Raw genomic sequence first — 25,293 nt, 5'->3', positions numbered from 1 at the left:
GTTTGCTCACAATTTAACATGTTTACAAAATATACTGGGTCAAAATACAGACTGAGCAGAGCTGGCAAAAGACAGAAATGAATGTAACAAATCAATTCTCTAACTCTTAGTAGGATCATAGAATGACCTGGATTAGAAGGGACCTTAAAATTCACCTTGGTTTTTGTGGGATCCAATACCTCATATTTACAGCTCATATAAAAGTTATGTGATATTTTATTTTTATTTTTTTTAAGAATGGTGTAGAACAGGTTGATCTTTGCTGGTCTTCCACACTGGAGTCAGTGAAGTTATGCCACGAGGCCAAAACTTTCTTTTACCTCATTGTGATGTTAAAGTTAAGGAGCTTTTAAACTGTCAAACAAAAACAATCAACCAACAAAAACAAAGTAAAAAAAAATAAACAAGGAAAAAAAAAGCTCCAAGGACACCAAAAATTCAAGTATTCAACATTGACAATGAAATGTCCTGGGGTGGGAGGAGGATGGGAACATAGAAGAGCAATAAGATTTCCTGGCCTACCTTCTCTTGGAAAAATGTTAAAGAAATAACTCCTCTTCCTTAAAAAAAAAAAAAAAATGGCTTCAAATTAAATTGCAAATTACATACAAAATATGAAAACTCTTTTTGTAGCCACCAAAACTGGTCATGGTATAGAAGCAGAGCATGGGAAGGCTCTGCACTTTGTTGTGCTCCTGTGTAAAATAAAGCCATCCATGTATCAAGTGTGTGCACAACATAAGAGAAAACCAAAGGATCTCTAGAAAAATAAAATCAAGTGATTTGTGAGTAACATCCTTGTTTTTAAAAATTTTTGAAAAATATCTGAGTCATCCTTGGTTTTGCCTGTCAAATCACTGGTGCAAGGAGATATTAAAATGATATTTATTATGCACTTACTCTGTTTTCCCCAGCCATTTAAATTTATTTTCTCACATCTTTGGCTTTTGTTACACTTCATCCTTTTTTTGCTGCTTGTTTCCAACTTTATGGCCAAGTAAAATATTAGATTATTGCTGTGGGAACGCAGCACAGATGGCTCAAATCCTGGGCTCAGCAGAGGGCTGTGGAGAGGTAGTCTTGGTCTTTGCTGAGCCACCCCATGGAAGCTTCTCCCTCCTCCATCTGGAATCTGCAATCCCAGCCCTTTTCCTCAGTCCTGGGAGTGCAGCTTGGGAAGCTGTGCCTGCTCCATGTGATTCCTCCTTGGATTTCCTGCCTCCTCCCTTCTGCCAGCACAACCTGCAATGCTCCCAAAGACCCTGCTTGGTTCTGATGGCAGGGGAAAAGTGGGGGCTACACCTCTGCATGTTTCTGTCCCAGCTGAGATGACAAAATACAAAGCAAGACTCCATTTTCAGAAGGCTTCAAACCCATTTTTATTATAGCATGAATGGTTTTTATTCATTCTTACAAAATTCCTGAGTCTCACATAAAAAGAAGGGAGGCTTTAATCTCATGTGGTGGGCTCCAAACTTGTTTGAAATGGATGGAATTTCTGAACTGTTTTTTTGAAATGTGAAATGGTGACATTTCTGTGTTGCTATAGTATTGAATTTGTCCTTTCAGCATTTGTTCTGCAGGTATTCATTCATTCATATCTTTGTATTTAGGTTTTTAGTGCTTTGAATCTGTGTCCAGAAATACTATTTTGACGGACACTGGAAACTGAAAGCGTTGTTGCTGCACTCCAAATTCCTAATATTCATTCATTAATACATGCCTTAATATACCAGACTAACACAGATTGCTCTAATTAAATATATCTTTACTCTAAAATGATAGAAGTAGTGTGTTTCTCTTCTTTATCCTTCTTTCTTTCTTGGTTTTTGTGTCAATGACCTTGGTAGGAAATTCTTTCAGGGGTAAACATGGATCCTCTTATCAAACTTCTCTCTGGCTCACAGCAGTCACTGTAAAACCTCTCCCACGTGTTTTACCTCCAAATTCCTGTGAATCAATCCTGCAGGACTTGATTCACGGGAATCTGTGCTCACAGGAATCTTTCTGCATTTAGAACCCCCCTTTTTCCAAGGCAAAGTGCCTCCAATGTTCCAGGGAGAACTTCTCATGGGACACTTGTGTTTGATAAAAACCATGGAAGTGGATTTAGATAAGCAAAACAAACCCCTCACGTGCCTTAATTTAAAAATCATGAGATTCATGCTAGTTTTTTTTGTTTATTTTTCATGGCAAGCTGCTGAGATAAAGTCCTGTTGAGGAGGGGAGGAAAAATTTTTGGCATTTTTTGTGCTGCAATTTTGCCTGCTGTTCTCAGTTATTATCTGCAAAGTTGTGAAATTCAGTTAAATCATTTTAGTCATCTCTTGGCTGCTGGAAATGTGTAATTTGGAGAGATAAGGAATTATGAAATTGTTGAAAAGTTAAGTATCAGCCACGTGAATGTTTTGTTTTTAGACATTTTCTGCTGGGTTTATTTTGCAGCCAGACATACACTCAGTTTTATAGGGCTTCCAGGGAGATTGATTAACATTTCTTTAAATCTTAAACCCAAAAACAATAAGAGAGGACCCTGAAGAGTTTCTGAAAGATGAAAGAAAGCACAAGAAATGGTCTTTATTTCTCTTTAGTGAAATCTTGTTGAAGACACCAAGCAGTTTGGCTTCTGTAGACTCATGGAGATGAGAATTCACCCAAGTGGGGCCTGACAAAACACCAAAATTACCTTCAGAGCACCCAGCTATTATTTTTCCTGGTAACATTTTGGTGGAAATATTTTTCCAATGCTGAACCTCCACGTTCTTTATTCTAAAAGGGCTTTTTGGAGGACAGGGAATGTGTAGACTCTTCTGCCCTCTGTTGTGGCTGTGGCTGTAAAATGCCAGCACATGGCACCACCAGCCAGTGAGCTGTTTGGAAAAAAACTATCAGGAAATAATCTCTGTCAGGAAAATAAAACAAATTGCAGCTGTACATAACAATATAATGGCTCAGAATTAATTAAGAGGTAAAACTCCTCCCTGTTCCTGTCCTTGCACTCTTCATTGCCAAGCTCTGGGTTTTTGTTATTATGGAAGTTCTAATTTATATGCGAGTTTTATATATTTCTATCCTTTATTATATTTCTATATTTCTATCTTTTATATTATATTTCTATCTTTTCTGTATGAAAATTATGTTTTGCATTTTTATGATTCTTCCTCTGCCTGATGGGTGCTACCAGGTGTTGTTGAAGCCACAGCAAGGTGTTCTGTGGCAATATCAGCTCAGGACTATTGGCATTGCCCCGGTTTGTCTCTGCTCCAAGGCAGTCTCGTGCAGCCCCCCAATTTTTGCTTCCATTTTAAGCCAGAATGGTGCCCAGAACCCAGTTTGACCCCCAAAAATGCTGTGCCAGGTGGGGTGGGCTGGCAGTCAGTCAAAAACAAGGAGGTGTCCAGGCCATTAAGCCTTTTCATCCACCCAGCATTTCATGATGTGAAACAACGATTTGAAGGAACTGTTTCATAATTATGTTGATCACTAACAATAATCACAGCTGCATTTAATCCAAAATGAAGCCACTGTCATGTATAAACCCCACTGAAAGGGCAGAGTGAGATGTTGAGCAGCTGGGAGCCTGCTGCTGGCCTTCTGTGTCAAGAGGAGCCGCAGCACTCAAAAGAGATGGCTCACATATGGCAGTATATCAACAAGGATTCAGCCAGAAACCTCACCAGAAAATATCAGGGGGCAAAAATCCATGGCTTAAATAAATAGTGTCACACAAATATCCACTGTTCATGCATTAAACAGATTTACCAGACAGTACTTGGATGACTGCAGTGTAACTCAGTCTGATCTTTAGACAATGAATTTTTGTTGTTTTGGCAAATTGGATGATAATGTAATAGAAAAAAAAAAATCACCTTTAATGATAAAGAGTAAAATAAATCCAGAGTTGTACATGTAAAAAGTATTGTGCATATCTGGAAAGTGTTATATTGGAGGCACTGGAAGGATATGAATGCCAGAGAGTGAGTCTGAAATGTGAACTTCCAGCAACTTTTCCTGTAAGTACTGAGAACATTTCTCCTCTTTTTTTTTTTTTTTTTTTCTCTTTGGCTTTTGGTAATTTTTAGTGCTTCCATGAATTCCAGACAAAGCCAGCCTAAGTGGTGGACAGGTGTAACTTCTCAGGGCTCAAATGGGGAATAGCAGAACCATTAATCACAGAGCAGGAGCTCTGGGCAGGGAGTCAGAGTGCAGTGCCTGCCAAGCACTTTTCTGCAGATTACTTGATAACCATATTAAGATTGATCACACAGTGCTGATCTTTTAGGTGATGGGAGCTGACCTACTTTTAAAGGGGGTTAATTTGCAATTTCACTGTACTAAACAGAGATAACATAATGCAATTTACTAACAGGATTCCAAACATGCATTACCTTAACATTGTTTTGGGAAGAAAGTATGACCAATTCACTTTGTCAGTCTTGTTTTCTACAGGGAATGATCCCTTTCTGCAGAGGTTTTCAGATATTGTTATTATTATCATTATTACACTGAAGAAATACTTAGTGAACAAGAAAGGTGTAAAGACCTATTGAATAATCTACATACCAGAGAACAATGCCTGATCCAACCCACTCCCTGACAGGCAAAAAAAGTGGGAAAGGAAATTGCTGGCAATCCTTTACAAATATATTCTCCCTGCTAAATCCTAAAACCCTGCTATCATCCATGGTGTGGTGTAAAAATTAATTGTGACCAGAGCAATACCTGATGATCTGAGAGGCCTTTTCCAACATGTTTCTGCATTCTTTTAATGAATTATTGAAATGCCTGAACAATCCTAAATATGTCTTAAATTGCTACCATGACACAAAAATTTAGATTAATGCTCCTATGATCAGAAACTAGATTTTGAAGGGGGAAAGTGTTAAGGGGAAAGTGTTGATGTTAATTTATAGTAGTCATAGCAACCTAGTTCTTGTCTTTGTAGCATTCTGGTCTTACTGGATTTGAGGGGAGGGAAGGGAGAACAGCTTTTGTTGTATCACAGGCAAAGTTTGCTCTGCTGACACTGTGCTTTGCTCTGGCTTTTCTGCACTTCTGTCACCCAGCTCCCAATTGCTCCACCATAATCCCTTCATGCCAGCAGGAGCAGCTCAGGGAAGACAAAAGATCTAAAAGAGCAGTTTGGAAACTGAGGGCTGAGCAATCAAATTCCTGCTGGTATTTATGGGATCCCTTCCTAGAGGCCTGCCCCTTCCAAAATACTCAGCAGGAGGTTTCAGATGCCTGAGTATTGTTGCAGGGATGTTCTGTGGGCACACACACCTACAGCTTAAGGGTGACAATACTGATGGTTTAGCACTCTGGGTTCATTTTTGCATCTATCAGTTCCTGAACAGGGTGAACATTGTCACCCTTAAGCTGAACAGTTCCTTCAGCTTAAGGGTGACAATACTGATGGTTTAACAGTTTGGGTTCTTTTTTTGATCTATCAAAGTGACTCTGCTGCAGAGCTCTGTCTAAATTGAAAGAGAAACCTCACTCTCACCTTGGCTGGGTCTGACTAATGAAGACCTTGCCCCTCTTTTCAATTTATTGAAAGGGAGAGAGACCCCAGTTCTCCTAGGGCTATTACCCCAGAGGCAAGGAAAGCTCTAGAAAATGTTCAGATTGCAATGTCCACAAGACAGGCCAACTGATGTCAGCCTGACCTGCCATTCAAATTTATCATCTTAGTTAAGTTGCCACACCTCCATGGAATCATTTTCCAGTGGGAAGAAAAAAAAACACCTAAGGCAAAGGACACACCTAAAAAGGGCCAGGACCAGAGGGACCCTCTCTTGATCATAGAATGGGTTTTCCTCAGTCACCAAAGGTCCAAGAGAATGACAATCCCCCAAGAGCTGGTAGCAGAACTGATCCGGAAAGCAAGGACCCGGATCAGGGAGCTAGCAGGATGTGACTTTGAGTGCATTCACATTCCAATGGCATTAAAATCGGGCCAAAATACTAAGAAAATATTGGAACAATTGCCTCAAGAAAATGAGAGGGATGGTGACACTTCAGAATGTGTAAGGAGTCAGTTCCAGGCCAGAGCTGTGATCAACAGGAGTCTGAAGGGCCCCATCAGCTTTGACACCGTCCTACCTGCTTGCTGTGCCCAGTGTGCTTTAATTTGTGCACTGAGCCCAAAAACATCAATGTCAAAAGGGCTCTGCTGTTTCAGGGGGAGCTCTGCCTGCTGCTGTACATCTCCCAGCACTGCCTGGGCTCTGCTGTAGCATGGGAGGCTGGGGAAGAGCAGAGGATGCTGTGCTGCAAAGCTGCTCTGATGCTGCCGCCTGCAGCCGCGCTGCAGCAACTCAGGAGGCTCCAGGCCGGGCTGGACACTCAGGGCAGGGGCTCTGTCTGCACATCCCTCCTGGAAACATCTCCAAGCTGGTACTTGAAGGAATTCCAGGTATTAATTGCAATTATTTTTGTTTTCCTGGAATGAATTAAACACAAAAATGGGGCATCTGGGCAGGTAGAACTGAGTCGTCCCCACTTAGAGAAGGTGCTATGGGTTTGGTCAGCCCAGAAATGCAAAGCTCTTAAAAATTCAACTGGGAGCAAACTTCTTCAGGAAGGCAAACTCTTAATTATTAATGTATTTTAAATTATAGAAAATAGAAATGGCAAGCTCCAGTGTGATGATGTTCACAGGGGTTTTCAGATTGGGGAAGAGATTAGGATCTGACTCCATGTTTCAGAAAGCTTGATTTATTATTTTATGATATATATTACATTAAAACTATACTAAAAACATAGAAGAAAAGGTTTCATCAGAAGGCTAGCTAAGAATAGAAAAAGAAAGAATCATAACAAAGGCTCTGTCTCAGACTCTCTGTCTGAGCCAGCTGGGCTGTGATTGGCCATTAATTACAAACATCCAACATGGGCCAATCACAGATGTACCTGTTGCATTCCACAGTAGCAGATAATCAATGTTTACATTTTGTTCCTGAGGCCTCTCAGCTTCTCAGGAGGAAAAATCCTAAGGAAAGGACTTTTCATAAAAGTTGTCTGTGACACTCCAGACCGGTTTTGGTAGGTGGGGGTTTTTTGTTTGTTTGTTTGTTTGTTAGTTTTTAATAGTTCCTTAGAATAAATGCAGCACTTTGTTTCCTAGCAATAGAAAAGGAAGCAAATTCTGTGATTTAAACCCATTTCCCACATGTCCTGTTATCCCTACAGCCACAAGAATTTATGGAACTGCAGCTCCACTCACAAATTAACAGCTTTGCCCTTCTTGAATTGTGGTGGGCAGGATGCTGCCTGTAAGCCAGTGCATACCATAAATTTTCAGGTAATGGTCTAAATATAACCTGAAAAAAGAAATCTTGGTGAGAAATCTATTATTTTAAAGGAATACTGAGTTGGCTGGAAGTTATATTTTACATTTGAAACTCTAAAATAAGAAAACCAGCTTTTTAAAAGTACTTTAAATAAAAATGTTAGGAGTATTCTTTGAGTACTGTGTGTTGCAATCACCAGTGAAAATTTGTATCTTAATTAGCAGAGCAGTGTCTTTTACAAATTACAATTAGTTTGTCAACAGGTACTTGGAATAATATGAGTACCTGTTGCTCTTATTGAAATTGTGATTATTTTCCTTATTGACAAAAATAATAAAAAAATATTTAATAAGTGATCTTTTTTGATACAGAGCTTGAAATGTTCTGCTTTGTTAGGTGACTCATGCTGAAACTTTTTTCAAATTACATCAAAATAGACAAGGGCCTTCTCGTCTCGACTTGTAAGATGATACTAATTTTAAAATGTACTTTAGTATGAATAAAGAGAAAAAGCTGTTTTGAAACAATTAGCTCATTTGAAATTAAATCATACATTCGAACTTTTTAATTTCAGCTGCAGCAAAAATGTTTCTAAATTGGTATTCCCTTATGAAGTTTTTCTAAAGTTTTGTTTAACCTCCAAAAAGATTGATTTCTTTATGGTTCATTTTCCCTTCTCTGATTCAGAGCTACAGAACTTTCAGGGAACACTGAACAAGCCGTGTCCTAAGCCTGAAATACCTGCTGGGACAGGGCCCAGCCTTTGGTCCAGCCTGGTTTGGTTCCCGCTGGGATGTTTTTGATGGAGTGCATCCTAGCATGTGCTGTGAGTCCTGCTCACAGGAGGGCAGGGAATTGATGCTGCCTGCATCACTTAGGAAATGGCTCTGGACATGAGCTGGATGGAATAAGCATTGCGGATTTTCTTATTTTTGCATTATTGATTATTATTGATGATAAATGGCAAATGGTACTTTGCCATTTTTCAATGGTGTGGGGGTCATTACACGTGACACAGTAATTCTTCTTGGGTACCTCTCTACAAAGACAGTGCTTCCCACAGGCTTTTTACAAAGAAAAAAAAAAAACAAAAATAAAACCCAAAAAAAACCCCCAAACAAACTTTCCAGACCTGTAAGCTCTGCTTTATCTGAGCACAGAAGGGATTTTGTGCAGGTAGGAGAACTGTGTGATGGAGCTGCCCACTGCACTCAAATTAAGCAGGAGAAGGCCGGGGCTGCTTTTCTTGCACGGGCTTTAGCAAGTTGTTCAGCTTTTTTGGCAGTTCTGAAGTGTTTCCACCTCAAAAATGCTTATCTTTATACAATATCAGGGAGTAAAATAATTCACAACTATAAAAGGTGCTTTACTGTCTCAGTACTGGACACCTTGCCTGAGAAGAAACCAGCCACCAAAGTGACCTCTGAGCCACAGTGGCCCAAAAATCCAGTCTGTAATTCCAACCCTGGGCTCAGCCAAGGTGTTTTCCTCCTTTCCAGCCCTCAGGAATCCTGGCTCCAGCCCCAGCTCCCCTGGGTCTCTGTCTTGGTTTGAAAAGATAGGTGTCTGCTAAGAAAGGCAGGAACCTCCCTTGAAATGGAAAATGTAAACCCCCTCCCTCTGAACTATTATAATTTGGAAATTAAGGGGTTCTCAGGCAAAGATATGGGAGTAGGAATAACAGTTCTTTACTAGGAAAATTAAAAATACAAATGCAATAGTACAGAAATAAACAGTGACAGAGTCAGAGCAGGCCCTGTCCCCCTGGGTGTGAGGGTGGTGGCACAGCCCCATCCCATGGTGGCTCAGCCCTCCTGCAGTGCCAGCTGTGGTTCTGCTGGAGCAGGGATCCTGCACAAGGGGGGAGTTTTCCTCTGCAGCCCCAGGGCTGCTGGAGATGGGCCTGGGCTCCCTCTGGCAATGCAGGGCAGCAGAAAGCTGCTCCTCTGGGAATGCAGTGGGCAAAGGCTACTGTGCTGTTCCCAAACCTCAGATTGTATCCAGGTAGGAATGCTTGGCTCCTCCCCTGGGTGGAGCCTCTCCCCATGGGATGATGGAATTGGATCAGCCATGCAGGGACACTCAGTGACCATGGACAGAAGAGATCTCCTGGAGGGAGGGTTGGCTGTGGGAGAGAGAAAGAAAAAACTGTCCCATGAACAGCAGAGAACTGCCCCAGCTCTGACAGAATGGGACAGAATACACACCCCCATTTCTAACTTAAATCAGTCACCAGTGCCTTTGGTGCACTGTGAAGGCTGCCCTAGAACAGAGACTAGACAGAATTAAATAACAAAGTAGGTATTCATTAGAAGGCTTCAATAGGTACACCTTGGGCAGCACAAGAGCCCAGCCAGGGCTGCACCCAAGATGAACCAAAATGGCCCCAAAATGCATGAGCCCTCCCAGGATCTCTGCCTTGTATCAGTTCTGCTCCATTTGCATCTTGCAGTTCATTGTCCCATTCCAGCTTTAGCCCCTGCAGTCCCACCCTGCTTGTTTTTCTCTCTGCAGCCCACGGGGTTTGTGCTCTTGGGGCTGAGATTGGGATCATTTGTCCTTGGTGCCCAGCTGGAGCAGGAATTGTTTTGTCTCCCTGCTCTGTGCACAGAGCTCACCATCCCTGAATATGAAGCTCAGACCCACACACTAAAGCAGCACAGAATGGGAAAAATATAAAAGATAAATCTGAGGCATCACCTTCACCCTGGCACAAAAACTGAGGGATGCCTGGCTTCAAACCTCCTCTCCGTGACCTCCCTTGCAGGAGTGTTTGAAATCCTGGGCCTCTTCTCTCCCTCTGCCTGGGCTGGAAGATTTCTGCTTCTAAAGATCAATAAAACCACTTTCCTGAAGGGGAAGGCAAGGATGCCTGGCTGGAAGAGCAGGGGACAGGTGTGGCAGAGAATACCAGAGTGTTACTGTGGCTCCTTTCCCTGCTATCCCTTCCCAGCTGATTTGCACCCTGAGCATTCCTGAGCGAATTAAGGAAGGCTGGGACAGGATTCCAGCAGCAGTAATGCCCTTGGTGATGCAGGGAGAAGGCAGCTACAGAGAGAAAGGGCCTGAGAGTCCCTTCCCACGGTGATGCTCTGCTTACTTGGGGTTTATATTTTGTTAGGTTTTTGGGGTTCTTTTTTCTTTGCTATTTTTTTTTAAACCCGCACAGATGGCTGTCTGTGTTGGCTTCTAGTGCCATCTAGTGGGATGTCATTTTATTTCTCCAGAAAAGGCATTACAAGCTTTTTTGTGTGTGAATGCATTGATCCTCTCTGTACACTGTGTCCCCCGGGAATGAACAATTTACAGATATTTATCTTCATTTCTAACGTATAAGGGGTGTGTAAACTGGAAGTTGAAATGTAGCAAAAAAAATATATGCATAGTGTATACATATATAAGCATAGCAAAAAAGTATAGTATTGTATCTTTGCAAGTAGATTGATTGACAAAAGTTTCTTTTCCTTCACTGAAGACATTTGAGAATGAGTACAAATATTTTGATTTTTTTAAATAGTACAGCTGCTTGTTTACTCTGGGAGTACTGTTTCTATACTTGTGCACCTTGTTTTCTATGTATCTTTTTATGTAAGTACTATAAAATTATATTTAACATTCATAACCTTTTATGCACTTTGAAATCATGGCGTAGAGCATTTTCAAATTTTTTAACTTATAATCTAACTGTGTGTTTTCTAGACACTGCTTTGGTTCTCTCACTGCCCAAGTGGTTTTAAGGATATTCTAAGTAAAAAACTTCTTTTTTTTTTCCCCCTTTTAACTTCTGTGGATAAAGTAATATGTGATACCATATAAAATATGGGATCTGTTATTATGTTTTTACCAGCTGTTAGCCCAGCTCCCTTGGCTCAAGGCTTATGAAGGAGAATAAATACTAACCCCAGCCTCATTAGTTGTATCTGGAAATGTTACTTATGGAGGCTTTGTTGAAGTGCCACTGGCTACTCCTTTGTATTCTCCTTGTAATATCCCAATATTTTTGGCGGTATCAGTGGGAAGGAGAGCATTTCCTGGAAAGGTTCTGTGATTGAGCCATCTTTGCTCTTTTCCTTTGTATGCACTTGCTCTCTCTCTTTTTCAGATAAAAAGGCATTTTAGGTACAGCTGGTTTGGTGCACACCAAGCACCTTTGGGGTGCTTTTTGCACTTGGGCCATGGTGGGTGAGGGTTTAAGCTCTTGGTCTTTCTTTGAAGTGCATATAAAACATATAATTTAAAAGACATATCTCCAAATACCCTGACATGTAAAGAAGAAAACTGTGAGTTGTGAGAGGCTTAATTTCTGCTCCCTTTGCAAATGTGGTGCTTACACAGGGAGCGGGGGCTCTCCTGTCTCAGTGCTTGTGAATTTATTACTTTTGGCAGAGCAACTGCCTGCTCCTGAGGGCTTCAGTGAGGAAGATGGGAATGCAGAGCTCCCAGCATTAACCCTTTAGGTGCATTAAGACACCTAAACCACGTGTGAGAACTGTCACTGCCTGCTGAGCAGTTCATGTGTGTCACCCTGATATTTTCTGAAAAATCCCTTCACCAGGATTTCCTCTTCTGGGAAGATGAGAAGCCTCAGCTTCTCCATGTGTTGTTCCTCTGGAATGTGATTTGGAGAATTGTTTACCCAGCATGCAAATTGTTTTAATTTAATGACCAGTCCCAGTCCAGCTGTGTTGGGAATCTGGTCAGTCACAGGTTTTTATTATTCATTCTTGTTCTAGCCTTCTGATGTCTCCTTTCTTTTTCTTTAGTATAGTTTTAGTATATAATTTCTTTTAATATACTATAATATCGTAATATAATAAATCAGCCTTCTGAGAACTTGGGAGTCAAATTCTCATCTTTCACCTCGTCCTGGGGACCTCACAACACCACAAATGTCCCATCAGTTATTGTTGGAACCCTGGATGCTGAGAATTTTAAACTTTCTGTGCTGAAAGGCACAGACCCACAAGAGAATACTGCATTTGACCTGAGGCAGTGGAGAAGGCTTCCAAAATTGATTAATTGCACTGGGATTATGGGTGTGTAGTTGGTTAGAAGTGTGTAATATCACATGAAGAATGTAAGAGTTTGGGGTTTTAGAATATGAAGCAAGATGGAGGTTTTAGGGTGGAGGCAGGTTGTTCTTCACCTTCTTCTTCCTTCTTCTTCATGGGTTTGGGTGATGTTTTGTAATTGGACAGCAAAGTCCACATTGCAAGCTTCAAGTGATCAGTTATTGGGTTAAAAGGGAAAATAATCTAGGTGTCCTTTCATAATTGGGTAGTTTAGCCTCAAAAGACCTTGTAACAAGAGATAGTTGGCCATTTTGTGTCTTGCTGATGAAAGTCTGCAGAACTCACAGCTGTGAGGCTGTAACATTGATAAGAAACAATAAACACCTGAGTGTGAACGTGAACTGTCCTCTCAGGTGTCTTCAATTATGACCCAAGAGAGGCAGAAAAAAGAAGCAGAGAACCCACAAGTTATGGCACAAATTGGAAAGCAGCAGAGACAGAACTAATACCAAAAGACAAAAGTCTTTTGGAAAGCAGCAGAGACAGAACTAATACCACTCAGCTCAACAGAATTGCTTTGTTTTGCCCAACACCACGTGAGGTGGATGAGTCCCAGGGTTGAAAGTGATGCAATAAAAATATTAAATGGGTTTGTGTGTGGAGCAAAGACCACTAAAGTGCCTTAAACGTGGTAGTGAGGAGTTTAGGGATTTTAGCATATTTCAGTTACTACCTCCAGCCTCCCCTCAGCCTGGTTACAAGTCAGTTTTAGGCTAGAGGGGTTTTTGTGAACACACTGGTTGCTTTTAGCTGGCAGCAAATGTTACAGACAATTGGATTTTTAGAGCAGCAGCATTGCTGTGTTGCTTCCCTTGCCTCCAAAATTTCTGGGTAATTTTCAGTGGCACACTCAGACCCACAGTGTCCCAAACCAGTTTTCCAGTGGCACAAAAGATCAGTCGAAAGTTTCACAAAATCTAAGGCTTTTTGAGAGCTTATTTGTAATGATTTTTTCCCTTTCATGTACCACCAGGCTTTAAAATGTTTTCTTTTAAATAGTTTCTCTTTTATTAAAAACCGACAACAGCAACAAAACCCACATGAGAGTAATACACAAATACATAATGTGATGTTCCTAAGTTACCCTGTGATTTCAAAAGAACAACAAAGTATTTGACAAAGACCTTGATGCAAACAACTTCCGAGTAGAAAGAATGACTGGTTATAATGAAATCCACTCACTCCTGTGACCTTGAACAGGAGTAAAATGTAAATAAGAACATGACTTGACTCATATTAATAAATGTTTTTTTGGTGTTCATAATCATATAAGTTGAACAGAATCTCATACAAGTGTAAAATTCATAGTAAAGATGTCTTTATTCCAAAATAATAATAATAATAATAATTATTATTATAATTATAATAATAATGTGTTAGGCAGACAGCTACAAAACATCTACACAAGACTTTGGTAAGAAATGTTCATGGTTGCTTTTTTCATAATTCCACAGCAAACAAAAACAACAAAGGAAATCTAAAAATGCAATCAAACAAAATTTTGTTTAACTCATGTGTCGCACAAACAGAGTCCTACTGTACATTTGTTAAGCCCCTAACTTTTTTATTATGTGTAAAGATTCTATCCTTTGTATATTAAAAAAAAAGGTACTGACGATGCTAGGATCTGGTAGCTGAGGTCTACAAAACTGGTGTGACATCTGTGCTTTGAGTTCAGCAGGATTATTCAGGACATCAGAACAATAACAGTTCTTATTTTCATTGACTGATAACCAGTGCCTATTACACTACTAGAAAGTTTACAGTAACAATGCAAGATTTCTACATATATCAGAGCTTTCTCTTTTTTTGTTCTGAATAGAAAATCAACCTCTTTTTTTTTTTTACTTCCTTCGTTTGTTTTTGTTTGTGTTTATTTTTTATACAAAATGTAACAAGCCTAAATGTTTCTCATGTATCAAGTTAGAAGAAAGACAAGATATCTGTAAAACGTTTTGACAGAAAAACAAGTGTGAAGAGCTGAACAGAAGCAGGAGTGGTCACACATTTCTGACCCGGTGCAATGACCTTGTCATTTCATCTGTTAACAAGGTGGGGAAAAAAGCAATTTGCAACATTCAGAACTTTAATGAGCCTAAGAGAAATGACTGGAAATCACACTGAACAGCCTTCTAAAGAGAGAGAGAAAAAAAGAAAGGATCTGGAGAATCAAATTAGTAAAAATCACAAAGGAATGCCAGATTGTTTCAATGGACAATTTTGTGGGCAAGTTCAGAAAGGTGTTGTATGTTTTCTATAAGTGTATTTGCACTATATGGCCTTTGGCAAAGGAAGTATTTAGTAGACAAAACAGCTTGATGAACTGGAACAAATGTGAAAATGAAAATACAACACTGGGTTTCATTGATTATTTGCTGAAACAGGAATGGTTTTGCAAGATAATCTTGGACAAGTGGTTGATGAGATATATCTGGTTCCTGAACTCAGCACGTTTTTTCCATTCAGGAGAAACTTCTCCTGTTCCCTCTGCCCCAGGCTCACAGGTCCTTCAAAGCATTTAAAAGCACTCTGCCACTCATTTTATGGCCAAAGATTACTTTTCTGAGTGAATGGACTCATTCAGCTGGGACACTTTCTGTCAGCTCAGCCAGAGATGTGGCCCTGCCCTGGCATTGATCATTGTGGCTTTTCTCTCCAGTTTCTTTACCCAAAATATGCTCCTTGAGCACCTATATCACTCCACTGTTTTTTTTTTTATTGGGTTTTCTTTATTTTTGGTCATACAAGTGAAATGCAAGGTCCTAAATGCACTACTGAGGGGCAGTCTTGCTGCTATGCTGTCATGGCAGTGCTGTAGAAACATAAACTGCACAATTTTTGAACAAGCACAAGGAGGCAAACTATCTGAATTAATATTATTAAGTGAGCCAAGCTGTGCAAAAAGTAAAATGTTTGGTTTTAGCATTAAACCTTGCTGTATTCTTTTTTTCTCCTGGTTTGGTTGGCTATGGGTGTGCACCCATTTCATTTAGCAGCAGCAGGAGAGGGCTCACACTGCCCTTGGTTCCATTATTTCCCTGGCCTTTCCCTAACTCCAAATCTGCAGAAAGCAGTAAAATATCTTGAGAGCATGTAGGATGTGATGGCTGTGGAAATCCTGAGTAGCCCTTGCAGTGTTCAGTGGAGAATTGCTGATGAACAGCCCCACAATTAATGCCACCAGCCCGATGAGCGTGTTCAGGTACAGAGGATCCCCAGGGTGGTAGTGGTGGTGGGGAAGATGAACAGCTCAGAGGGCTCTGGGGCACAGCAATATTTAAAACCCAGCTGTCAGGTCCTCAGGGTAGTGACCAAGTGTTAAGGGAGTGGGTAAATTACTTAAGGCTGGTTTAGAGACCATTAAAAAAAAATTCTCTCCATTCATTTCTCTCAAGCTTAAGCGTGGGCATCAACAATCTTTATTTTCAGTGCACTGCTCTTGCTTCAGAAGAGACATAGGGGGATGCTGCCTTTCCTGGACCAAGAGGTAACACATCACCTTCCTCTCTTAATGTTAGATTATTACAGGAAAATAGAATTGCAGGAAAAGATTGTATTCCAATAGCAAGTGGGGCCCAAGGGTCTCCCTGGTTACACCTGACTCTGTGTGGGAGTGAGAGCTAATTAGACTCTGCAGGAGATGCAGTAAAACAGCAAATAGAAGAGTGAGGAGGTATTTCATCACCTCAGGCAGTTTTTTAATCACTTAAGTAGTCAGGGAGGGCATTTAACCTGGCTAGGATATGCACAAATGGGTAATTCTCACAAATTTAGTAATTTTTAGATTACCCTATGCTCTGAGTAAAAAAAAAAGACATAAATGACACTGCTGTAAATGTATTCTTGTGCCACTCTATAATCAGGGTTTTTTTTTAAGACTGTCATTGTTTCCTTTCAGAGGCTCGTTTCAGTTTTAAGGGATGCATGAGAGCTTGGCTCACCTTTTCTCTACCTTTCTTGTTTATTATAAACCTGTCGCCCTCTTCTTCTGTGAATAAAATCCTTGCGAAACTGAATCTAATTTTTTTGTGTCCCTCATGTGGAAGACATCCTGTGGCACAGCTGTTGCAACCCTCTGGAGCAATTTCTACTAGTTCTGTGTCCATTTTGAAAGGCAATGGACTGTACACATATTATGATACTTGCATGTTTTCTTTATGTGCTCTCTTGACTGTGATTGTGTGGTGGTCAGACATCACTGTTGAGCCACAAAAATTATTTCCTTTTTAAGTTTTGAAGAAAAAAAAGACCTTCTTTCATGGACCACAGCATCCATGTGAAGAAAAGTGTTTAGATTATTATAATAATAATTATAATAACTATTAGCTTAACCCAATATTATAAAAAGATAAACATGCATCTTTAATGTTATTGAACCAGCATTACTGACTTTACTCCTTGGCATAGTTGTGTAATCACAGAGGCACTGCTTTGGATTTTCAAAATCAAATCTAGAGAGAAATCCTCCCACAGATGAAACTTCCTGTCACTTTAACTTAGTTTTGTTAATATGCATGCATCCCATGTCTTTACAAGTGGTATTTCTATATGGCTATTCCATGTCCACAGATGTGTCTGTATTTTAGTTAAATAACTCACCATGACTTTACTATTTTTATGCATTAAGGGCTGGCTGGAGTAACAAAGGCTTACTCTCAGCATAAATCCGTGAGGAAATATTTATAAAATATTTTTCTTGCACCAGCAAGACTAAAAAGCAAACCACACTGCAAAAATGAAAACTAATATACACTGTATATTTTGTTGTTGTTGTTGTTGTTGTTGTTGTTGTTGTTGTTGTTGTTTTAAAAAAACAAACCAAGGTTGACTTTCCATTTAGCTCAGAGTGCATCACTTGGAACCTTGTGTTTTGCTAACAAGGATGGACATTACATGCTCTTAGCTCCTTTTTGTCTTTGCAGCTGGTAAACTGAGTGCTTTTGGACCTCTTCTTCACCATCATGTAGCGCTCCTGAATTCCACCTCCACAGAGTGTAGAACATTCTGTCCAAGCAGTCCATGGTTTCATCCTACAAACTGAAAAAAAAATAAGTGATTTGGTTAAGTTTTTAGTAGTAGAACTGCCTGCTAAATATAAATAACCAAGTTGCATCTTTCAAACACTGAAAAAGGTAAAAGAAATTTAATATTTACATTTAAAAAGACAGATAAAATGATGAAATGGTTAAATGTCAGACAAGCATGAGCCACAACTTAGCAGTAATTCCTACCCAGATAAAGTTAATTATACCACAAGATACGTTTTGTTGATTTGAGCAATCAGTACTTGATGATACTGTCCCCATTGGAAAAGCAGTTTGAGCAGATCTCCTGGAGCAGCCTGAGTCTGAATCAGACTGCTGAGGTGGAAATGGGTTCCATTTTGAAATTCTGCATCAGATCCAGGAATAAGTATTTTAATTGTTTGAAGCTAACAGGATGTAAAGATTGCCACCCAGATTTGCAGAAACTGCAATCAGTCCTTTGCCAGGTGTAAAGTTTAAAGTTTTTCACACTTTTGTGTGGAGTAGCTGAAATATTTTTAGTGCTGGGACATGGACAGATGTGGGCCTTTCTCCATGTGCCCTGAGCTTAGGCTGGGTGATTTTGGTGATGGGCAAGCACTGCAAGTGGCTCTGTTTTATTGACTGAAGTGCTGAAGGTGCTCTCACAGAATGTGCTGGAGCTGCTCACAAACCCCTGTCGGTGCCTCAGGTTTCAGCTTTTCTATTTTTCCCATTCTGTGCTGCTTTAGTGTGTGGGTCTGAGCTTCACATCAGGGGATGGTGAGCTCTGTGCACAGAGCAGGGAGACAAAACAATTCCTGCTCCAGCTGGGCACCAAGGACAAATGATCCCAATCTCAGCCCCAAGAGCACAAACCCCGTGGGCTGGAGAGAGAAAAACAAGCAGGGTGGGACTGCAGGGGCTAAAGCTGGAATGGGACAATGAACTGCAAGATGCAAATGGAGCAGAACTGATCCAAGGGAGAGACTCTGGGAGCACTGGTGCATTTTGGGGCCATTTTGGGTTGTGCTGCCCAAGGTGGATCCATGGAGGCCTCTTAATAAATCCCTACTTTATTATTTACCTCTGTCCAGTGTCTGCTCTAGCTCAGCCTTCACAAGGCACCACTGTCTTGCAGAAAACCACAAAAAGTTGTTTGACACTCACCTGGATATTGCTCACTATCTAAACTCTTCCTTGCTTGTTCACTTCTCCTTTTCTCCCGGGCCTCCTTCCAGCGCCTTTTTTCCATCCCTGCTCCCCTCAGGCACTTCCTCACCCTGCACTTGCTGCGCTGCACGGTCTCAGGGCAGGCTGCTCCCCCAAACTGGGGCTCTATTTTAATCATCCTCGTCCTGATCATGTGGCCCTTGCCACAGGAGGTGTTGCACTCCGACCACTGGGACCACTCTGTCAGCTCGCAGTGGATGGCTGCAGGGAGGAAGAAACACAAAAAAAAATGACACCAAATCCACAGAAACACACAGATGTGCCTGATGAACCTTTGCACCCCAACTACACGGATTCTGCTTAACCCTCCAATCTTCTCAGCAATTTGGAGGCTGCATGTCAGAATTTTCTGAGTCCATTTCTAGCACAAGTGTTATTTGACACACTCTTCGATTTCTTCTTCAAGAGTGGTGCTGGCAGATCACTAAAATTACAAAGAACATATAAATAATTCTCCTGTGCCTTCTTCAATTTTCCCACCCATCTGTCTGTTTTGTAATGAAAAGCTGCTGAAAATTGAGTTATATTTAAAAATAATTTGCTACCTCTGAGATCTGAGCCTTGCTTTGCTAGCAGTGTTATGCAATAAGCCACATTCACTAATACCATTATATCTTAAAAGTCTTCATCTTTCAGCACTGCTTAACACAGCCCCAGTGAATAAAAATCAAAATGATATTTCACATTATTTAAGAAAAGCTGAATGAGCAATTACAGTGTAAAAGCCCTTTTAACCAATAATTTCTGTGAAAAATAATGTAATTTGTGATAAAACCTCACAAACCAGCTGGAAACAGGATGCTAAAGGCAATCATATCTTATTCATTCAGCAGTGCATTAGGCTATCACACTTAAACAAAGACTGCAAAGCAACCAGAAATTTGCTGTACCCAAGAAGTGGGGGATTTTAATGAAATAAGGTAAAAAAGTCTCTGCAGCTGCCTCCACACCATCCAGTAGCAGGTTGCAGAATGATACCATTCAGAGGTGTATCAAAGGTGGAGAAAGCCTCTTTTGTGCTCTTTCTGAGCTGAAAGAATCCCACAGGTGATTTCAACTCTTCTTCCCTTCTTTCCTGGCACACTGTCTGCATTTGAGTGATAAACCAGGTTTTATAATTCTGACTTATTTCCTATTGGGGAGTTGCCTGGAGCTGCAGTATGTCAAACATGCAGAGCTGTATTCCCATGAAAGTATTGGGAATAAGCATGGGGTGATGTAGGGCAAACTGAATTTAAGGCACAGTCATATTTCAGCTCTCAGCTGCTGAAAGTGTATGATAATTATGAGGATAACAATAATAATAAATAAAATTTTTTAAACAATGCATGCTTGATACCCCGCCTGTTTAAGAAGTGATGCTGAGAAGTGGTGATGGAGGTTCGATCCATAGATTTTGACACATAATTAGCCTCCCTTTCCCAGGGAAGTCTCCAAACTTACGGCATTCTGGCAGCATGCATTTCTCTGCTTGCTCCAGCTCCTCGTTGCAGTCTCCCAGCTCAGCAGCAGATTTCAGCATCCTCTGCCTGGTTCTCATCCCCTTCCCACAGGTTACACTGCAGTCACTCCACTCAGACCAGGGAGACAGCAGGCAGGGGATGGTATCTGGTAGGAAATAAAAATGCAATTAATTATCTTATTATTAACAATTTATTCCTATAAATAAAATATGAAGGTATACATTTTGAAAATAATACAAGTGGAAAAGGTGCTATGTTTTATCTGTCATCAGCCAATTATACTTTCTTGTCACAAGCTGAATGGTGCTGCTGAAGAAGTTCATAAAACTTCATATTAAATTGAAAGGTTTGCTTGATTTAAATATATTTGCTATCTTTTCCTGTATCTAAGTCGTATCTACTAGGTCTCAGTGCCTCTGGGGAATAAATAGTTTAAGGAGCTATGTTTCAATCACAACTCCTGTAAAAAAAAACAAAACAAAACAAAAGGATTGTTGCAGTGAATAGAACTGGAAGTCAACTTAATTTAGTCTAACAAGTGAAGTTTCCATACCTAATCTACCAAAAAATATTTTAAAAATTATCTCTGATGAAAATGTAACATTTCATAAGAAATTAATAGTGACAGTAAGGGTGTGGCTGGTCCATTGCACAAAAGAAACTCCTCAATTTCTGAAATTTTCAGGGGTTAAAAGGGGAGGGCACTGTTTCATGTGTTCTATTCCAGCCTTATGGCCAAATATACCTCATATTGCATAACTTAAGAGTTGTTTAGGTATGGCTTGCTGATACAGACACCTCTGTGTGGGTCATACAGCAACAGGACACCAACGAACATTTTTTATTGAAGCTCTCATCCTGACACTGAATGTGCTACTTAATGCACAGTGCCTAAGATTTTCTTCCCAATTTTAGGGAGGACAAGATAAAGCAGCATTGCTCCTGCTTTAGCTGTGTTCTTTGTGTGCTGGGGCAGTGTGTCAGAAATGATGTTTGTTTTCAGAGCAGGGGAGAAGAGCTCCTGGCCACTCACGGCACTCGGGCATCATGCACTTCTCTGCCTCCGTGGTTTCTGCCTTGCACATGGATCCATCAGCAGGAGTCATCTTGATCATCCTGTGCCTTCTCTTCATGCCTGTGCCACAGCTGGCGCTGCACTCGTCCCACTCACCCCACTCTGTGACCAGGCAGCTGCTGGGAGCTGTTCAAAGTGGGCAGAGAACATTGCTCATCAGTATCACAGCATCAGCTCAGGTGGGAGGGACCCCCAAGGACCATGGAGTCCAGCTGCTGGCCCTGCACAGGGTCATCCCCAAGAGTCACACCATGTCCCTGGGAGTGTTGTCCAAACCCTTCTTGAAGTGAGGTTGGTGCAGTGACCACTTCCCTGGGGACCCTGTTTCAGTGCCCAGATTTTTTCTCATATTCAAACCAAACCTCCCCTGACACAGCTTCAGGCCATTCCCTTGGCTCCTGTCACTGTCACACGGAGCAGAGATCAGTGCCTGCCTCTCCTCTTCCCTTTATGAGGAATTCATAACTGCACTAAGGTTTCCCCTCAGTCTCCTCTCCTCCAGGCTGAGCAAACCCAGTGCCCCCAGCCACTCCTCTCATGGCTTCTCCTCTGGAACCTTTACCACCCTAGTGGCCTCCTTTGGACACTCTAATGGCTCAATAACTTTTTTTCCATTTGGCATCCAAAACTGCCCCAGCACTCAAGGTGGGGCTGCCCCAGCTCAGAGCAGAGTGGGACAATCCCCTCCCTTGCCCTGCTGTGATGCTGTGCCTGATGTCCCCAGCACAGGGATGTCCCTTCTGGCTTCAGGGCACTGCTGGCTCACATTCAGCTTGCCAAGGACCCCCAGGTCCTTTTCCCTGGTGCTGCTTTCCATCCCCTCATTCCCCAGTCTGTCGTTACATCCAGGGTTGCCCACCCCAGGTGCAGAATCCAGCACTTTCCCTTGTTGAACTTCATGTGGTTGGTGATTGCAGAGTTCCTCAATTTGCTGAGGTCCTTCTGCAGGGCCTCCCTGCTTTTGAAGGAGTCAGCAGCTCCTCCCAGTTTTGAATCATTTGGGAATTTGCTTTGTATCCCTTCCTATCTTGCCTCCAAGTCATTAATTAAGGTATTGAAGAACACAGGACCTAAGATGGAGCTCTGTGGGACCCCAGTAAGACCCATATAAAAAACTATTTGGGCAGTGCTCCTGCTATTGGCTTGATTTTATGAGGCTGAATGAAATACTTACAGCATTCCTCATTTACAATACACTTCTCAGTCTCCTCAGTGGGCACTTTGCACATGGAGCCATCCTCAGGGAACTGCTTTACATATCTCTCCCTGGATCTTGTCCCCATCCCACAGGAGACGCTGCAGGGGGACCAGGTAATCCAGTCAGACATCATGCAGGTGGAGCCATCTGGAACACAGAGAGTACTCAGGGGTGGGGATTGATCAATCTGGTGCCCCCAGCCAGGGAATAATGTGCTCTGACTCCATGGTTCAGGAGGCTGAACAATTGCTTTATTAAGCTATGCTATATTACACTAATGCTATACTATATTACACTACTACTATACTAAATTACATACTAAAGAGATACTATACTAAAGAATACTAAAGAAAAACCCATGACTGTCTGGAGACAGCCAGGACACAGCTTTGACCCAGCTGGTAAATCAGCAGAATCCAATTAACAAATCACTTTGGGTAAATAATCTCCATAACACATTCCACATGTGCTGAACAACAGGCGTGGCGAATAGAGATAACAATTGTTTTCTCTTCTTCTCTGAGCTTCTCACTGCCTTTCCCAGGAAAAATCCTGGGAGAGAGTCGTGCCTGCTGCTCTCTGTGAAAAAAGCTGAGGCCACAGGGATTGACAGAGCTGCTGCCCAGTTGTGTGCAGCATGCCTCCTATGCTGCCTTTCCCACTGTCCTCTCCTCCATCCTGATGGAATGCATGGAATAAAAGCCTCTCTGAGTGCATCAGGGAGAAAAAGAAATGCAGGGTTTGAATCAGAACCTCTAGAGAAGCTGAAATATATTAAGCCACATAGACATGAAATAAAAGTATAAGTTTTAGTTTTAAGTAAATAGAAACATATCCTAAGTGCCTTAAGAGACTGTGTTAGCTAGTAAAAGGCCCTAAAGCCTAGTTTAAAGTTCAGTAACTTAGCCCCAGGCATAATAAAAACATAGCAGAACATTTCTTTTCTAGATAGAATAGATGGAACTATCCAGGTAAATAGATAAAATTATGTACATAGATTTGGGTAAGAACTGTCACCACTTTCACACATTAGAATAGTGTAAAAAAATGTTTTAGAGTTGTGTTTTTAGCTGATTGGATAATTTATGAATAAAACCCCTGTACTGGGGTGCAAAGAAGGAAGATGAAAGGAAGCAAGAAGAAGAAAAAAGGTGGGAGCTGCTGCAGGTGTTTCTGCTCTGGACTTTATGCCAGAAAACTTTTAGCACAGACTTTAACACTCTGAACTCTTGCCTTCGAGACCGATGTATTCATGCAATAAACAACTTTACTACACCCAAAAACTGCTCCTGTCTCTTTGAAGACCCAAGACCCATGAAACCTCCACAGCATCCCTCACTCCTCTCCTTCATAATTCTGTGCACTTCATGCCCTGACACAGCTGAGTTGCAGAATTCACCACAGACAGCTGCCATTCGTGTTCTTCAGCAATTTTCTCTTGGCCACCACAACCCAAGCCATACTACAGCAACTGACATCCCTGAGAACTTTAAAGGAGAAGCAAGCTCCACAAGGCACTCTTCTCCTCCACCTTCCGCTCCTGGTTACCTTCATCACTGCAGCCTGGGCCCATGCAGGGCTGGAAGTCTTGGGTGTCTGGGCAGGGCACGCTGAGGTCCAGCTGAGCTTTGAGCATTCTCTGCCTCATCCTCTTGCCCTTTTCACAGGTAGAGGAGCTGCAGGCTGACCATGGGGACCAGTTTGAGTATATGCAAGTCTCAGGGGTGTCATCTGAAAAGTAAGGAAAGGTATTGGATGTTAAAAATGGTCTTCCATTTTCTTCCTTTTTCTTGGTTGATGATTGCTTTTGATTGCTTTAGATTCCAATAGAATACATTATTTCCTTCTGCAATCTATCCTCTCCATTTTAGCCCAGAAGAAAAAAAATTCTAATTGCCAACTTTCTTTACAAAAAAATAATTATTTGAACCCCAAAAGTCTTCTCTCTTTTATTGCCTGCATTGTTATTGTCATCTCCTAGATATACATGCAATTTCTTTTCTGTACAAGGGAGAGCTAATAGAAGAGACCAGAAGAGATGAAAACCTAAATCACTGTTTGACATTGAGTGGAATTTTTGTTCCTAAGTCAGTTTTGTACCTTATCTACAAGTGACAGCAGAGAATGGAACAAAATATAAATAATTAGTAGTGCACAAACTAATTTCAAACGTACCTTCTTCTTTTTCCTCTGGTGCTAGATCGGCCACAATATCATCTATGTTATCAGGAACGATATTGCACTGCTCCCCCTGCAAAAAAAAATTATTGTGAACACTGAGGAGAGGAAACTCATCCATGAGGGGTTAAACCAGTACACTGTGAGACACTGTTGTGTCTGCAGCACCTTTTTCTCTTTGAATTCCTAGGTGTACATAAAGAAAATCCTCGATTAAGCAGATGCAACAATTGCCAGAATTAGGAGAACTAACACCTTAAGACAGTTTAAATTTTTTTCTGCCATTATCTTTGCTGTGGGTAGGTTAAGGAGTGTAGATTTGGAGGGAAGGTGGAGAAAGAATGGATAGAGTTTTTTGTTTACAAAGTGGATTTTTGCTTGCTTGAAAATTTTGCTTATATGTATTTTACCTTTCGTGCAATTCTCTCAATGACAACTCTGGCCACCAGCTTGATAGATCCTCCTTCTGGATCATAAAATGGGCTTTGAGGATGATCTAAGCTTGTAAGAGGCCTGATCTTCTCCTGAGGCACTGTAGGTTTGTTAGGCGACTGCAATCAAAAAGAAAAAAAAAGTGTTATAAAAGAAACTAATAGTTAATCTACAGAAATTAAAACTTCTCTCAATTGCTCAACTGCAAAATTCCATTGTGAGGTGAGCTTGGTACACTCATACTTACTGGTATGGGGATTTTTTTGTTTTGTTTTATTTTCATTTTTTTGGGGGATTTTTTCTTTGTTTGGGTGGTTTTGTGGTTGTTGGTTTTGCTGTTGTTG

The 25,293-nt window shown here is 41.1% G+C and overlaps 1 protein-coding gene across 1 annotated transcript in view; it reads right to left on the bottom strand.

The window, feature by feature from the left end:
- Positions 1–13,351: 13,351 nt before the first annotated feature.
- SPON1 (spondin 1) overlaps positions 13,352–25,293 on the bottom strand; it is a 188,997-nt gene continuing 177,055 nt past the window's right edge. Inside the window, exons 9-16 of the mRNA XM_054635536.2 lie at positions 24,928–25,068; positions 24,515–24,590; positions 23,888–24,070; positions 22,316–22,486; positions 21,100–21,267; positions 20,047–20,211; positions 18,541–18,804; positions 13,352–17,404 (exon numbers count right to left, since the gene is read on the bottom strand). Of these exons, the coding sequence (XP_054491511.1) occupies positions 17,241–17,404; positions 18,541–18,804; positions 20,047–20,211; positions 21,100–21,267; positions 22,316–22,486; positions 23,888–24,070; positions 24,515–24,590; positions 24,928–25,068 (1,332 nt within the window). The 3' untranslated portion in view covers positions 13,352–17,240. The remainder of the gene's footprint in view (positions 17,405–18,540; positions 18,805–20,046; positions 20,212–21,099; positions 21,268–22,315; positions 22,487–23,887; positions 24,071–24,514; positions 24,591–24,927; positions 25,069–25,293) is intronic.

Source organism: Agelaius phoeniceus, chromosome 6 (assembly GCF_051311805.1).
Source record: "Agelaius phoeniceus isolate bAgePho1 chromosome 6, bAgePho1.hap1, whole genome shotgun sequence".
Classification (NCBI taxonomy): domain Eukaryota; kingdom Metazoa; phylum Chordata; class Aves; order Passeriformes; family Icteridae; genus Agelaius; species Agelaius phoeniceus.
Note: the sequence above shows the minus strand (reverse complement) of the source record. Positions and strands in the feature narration are given on the sequence as shown.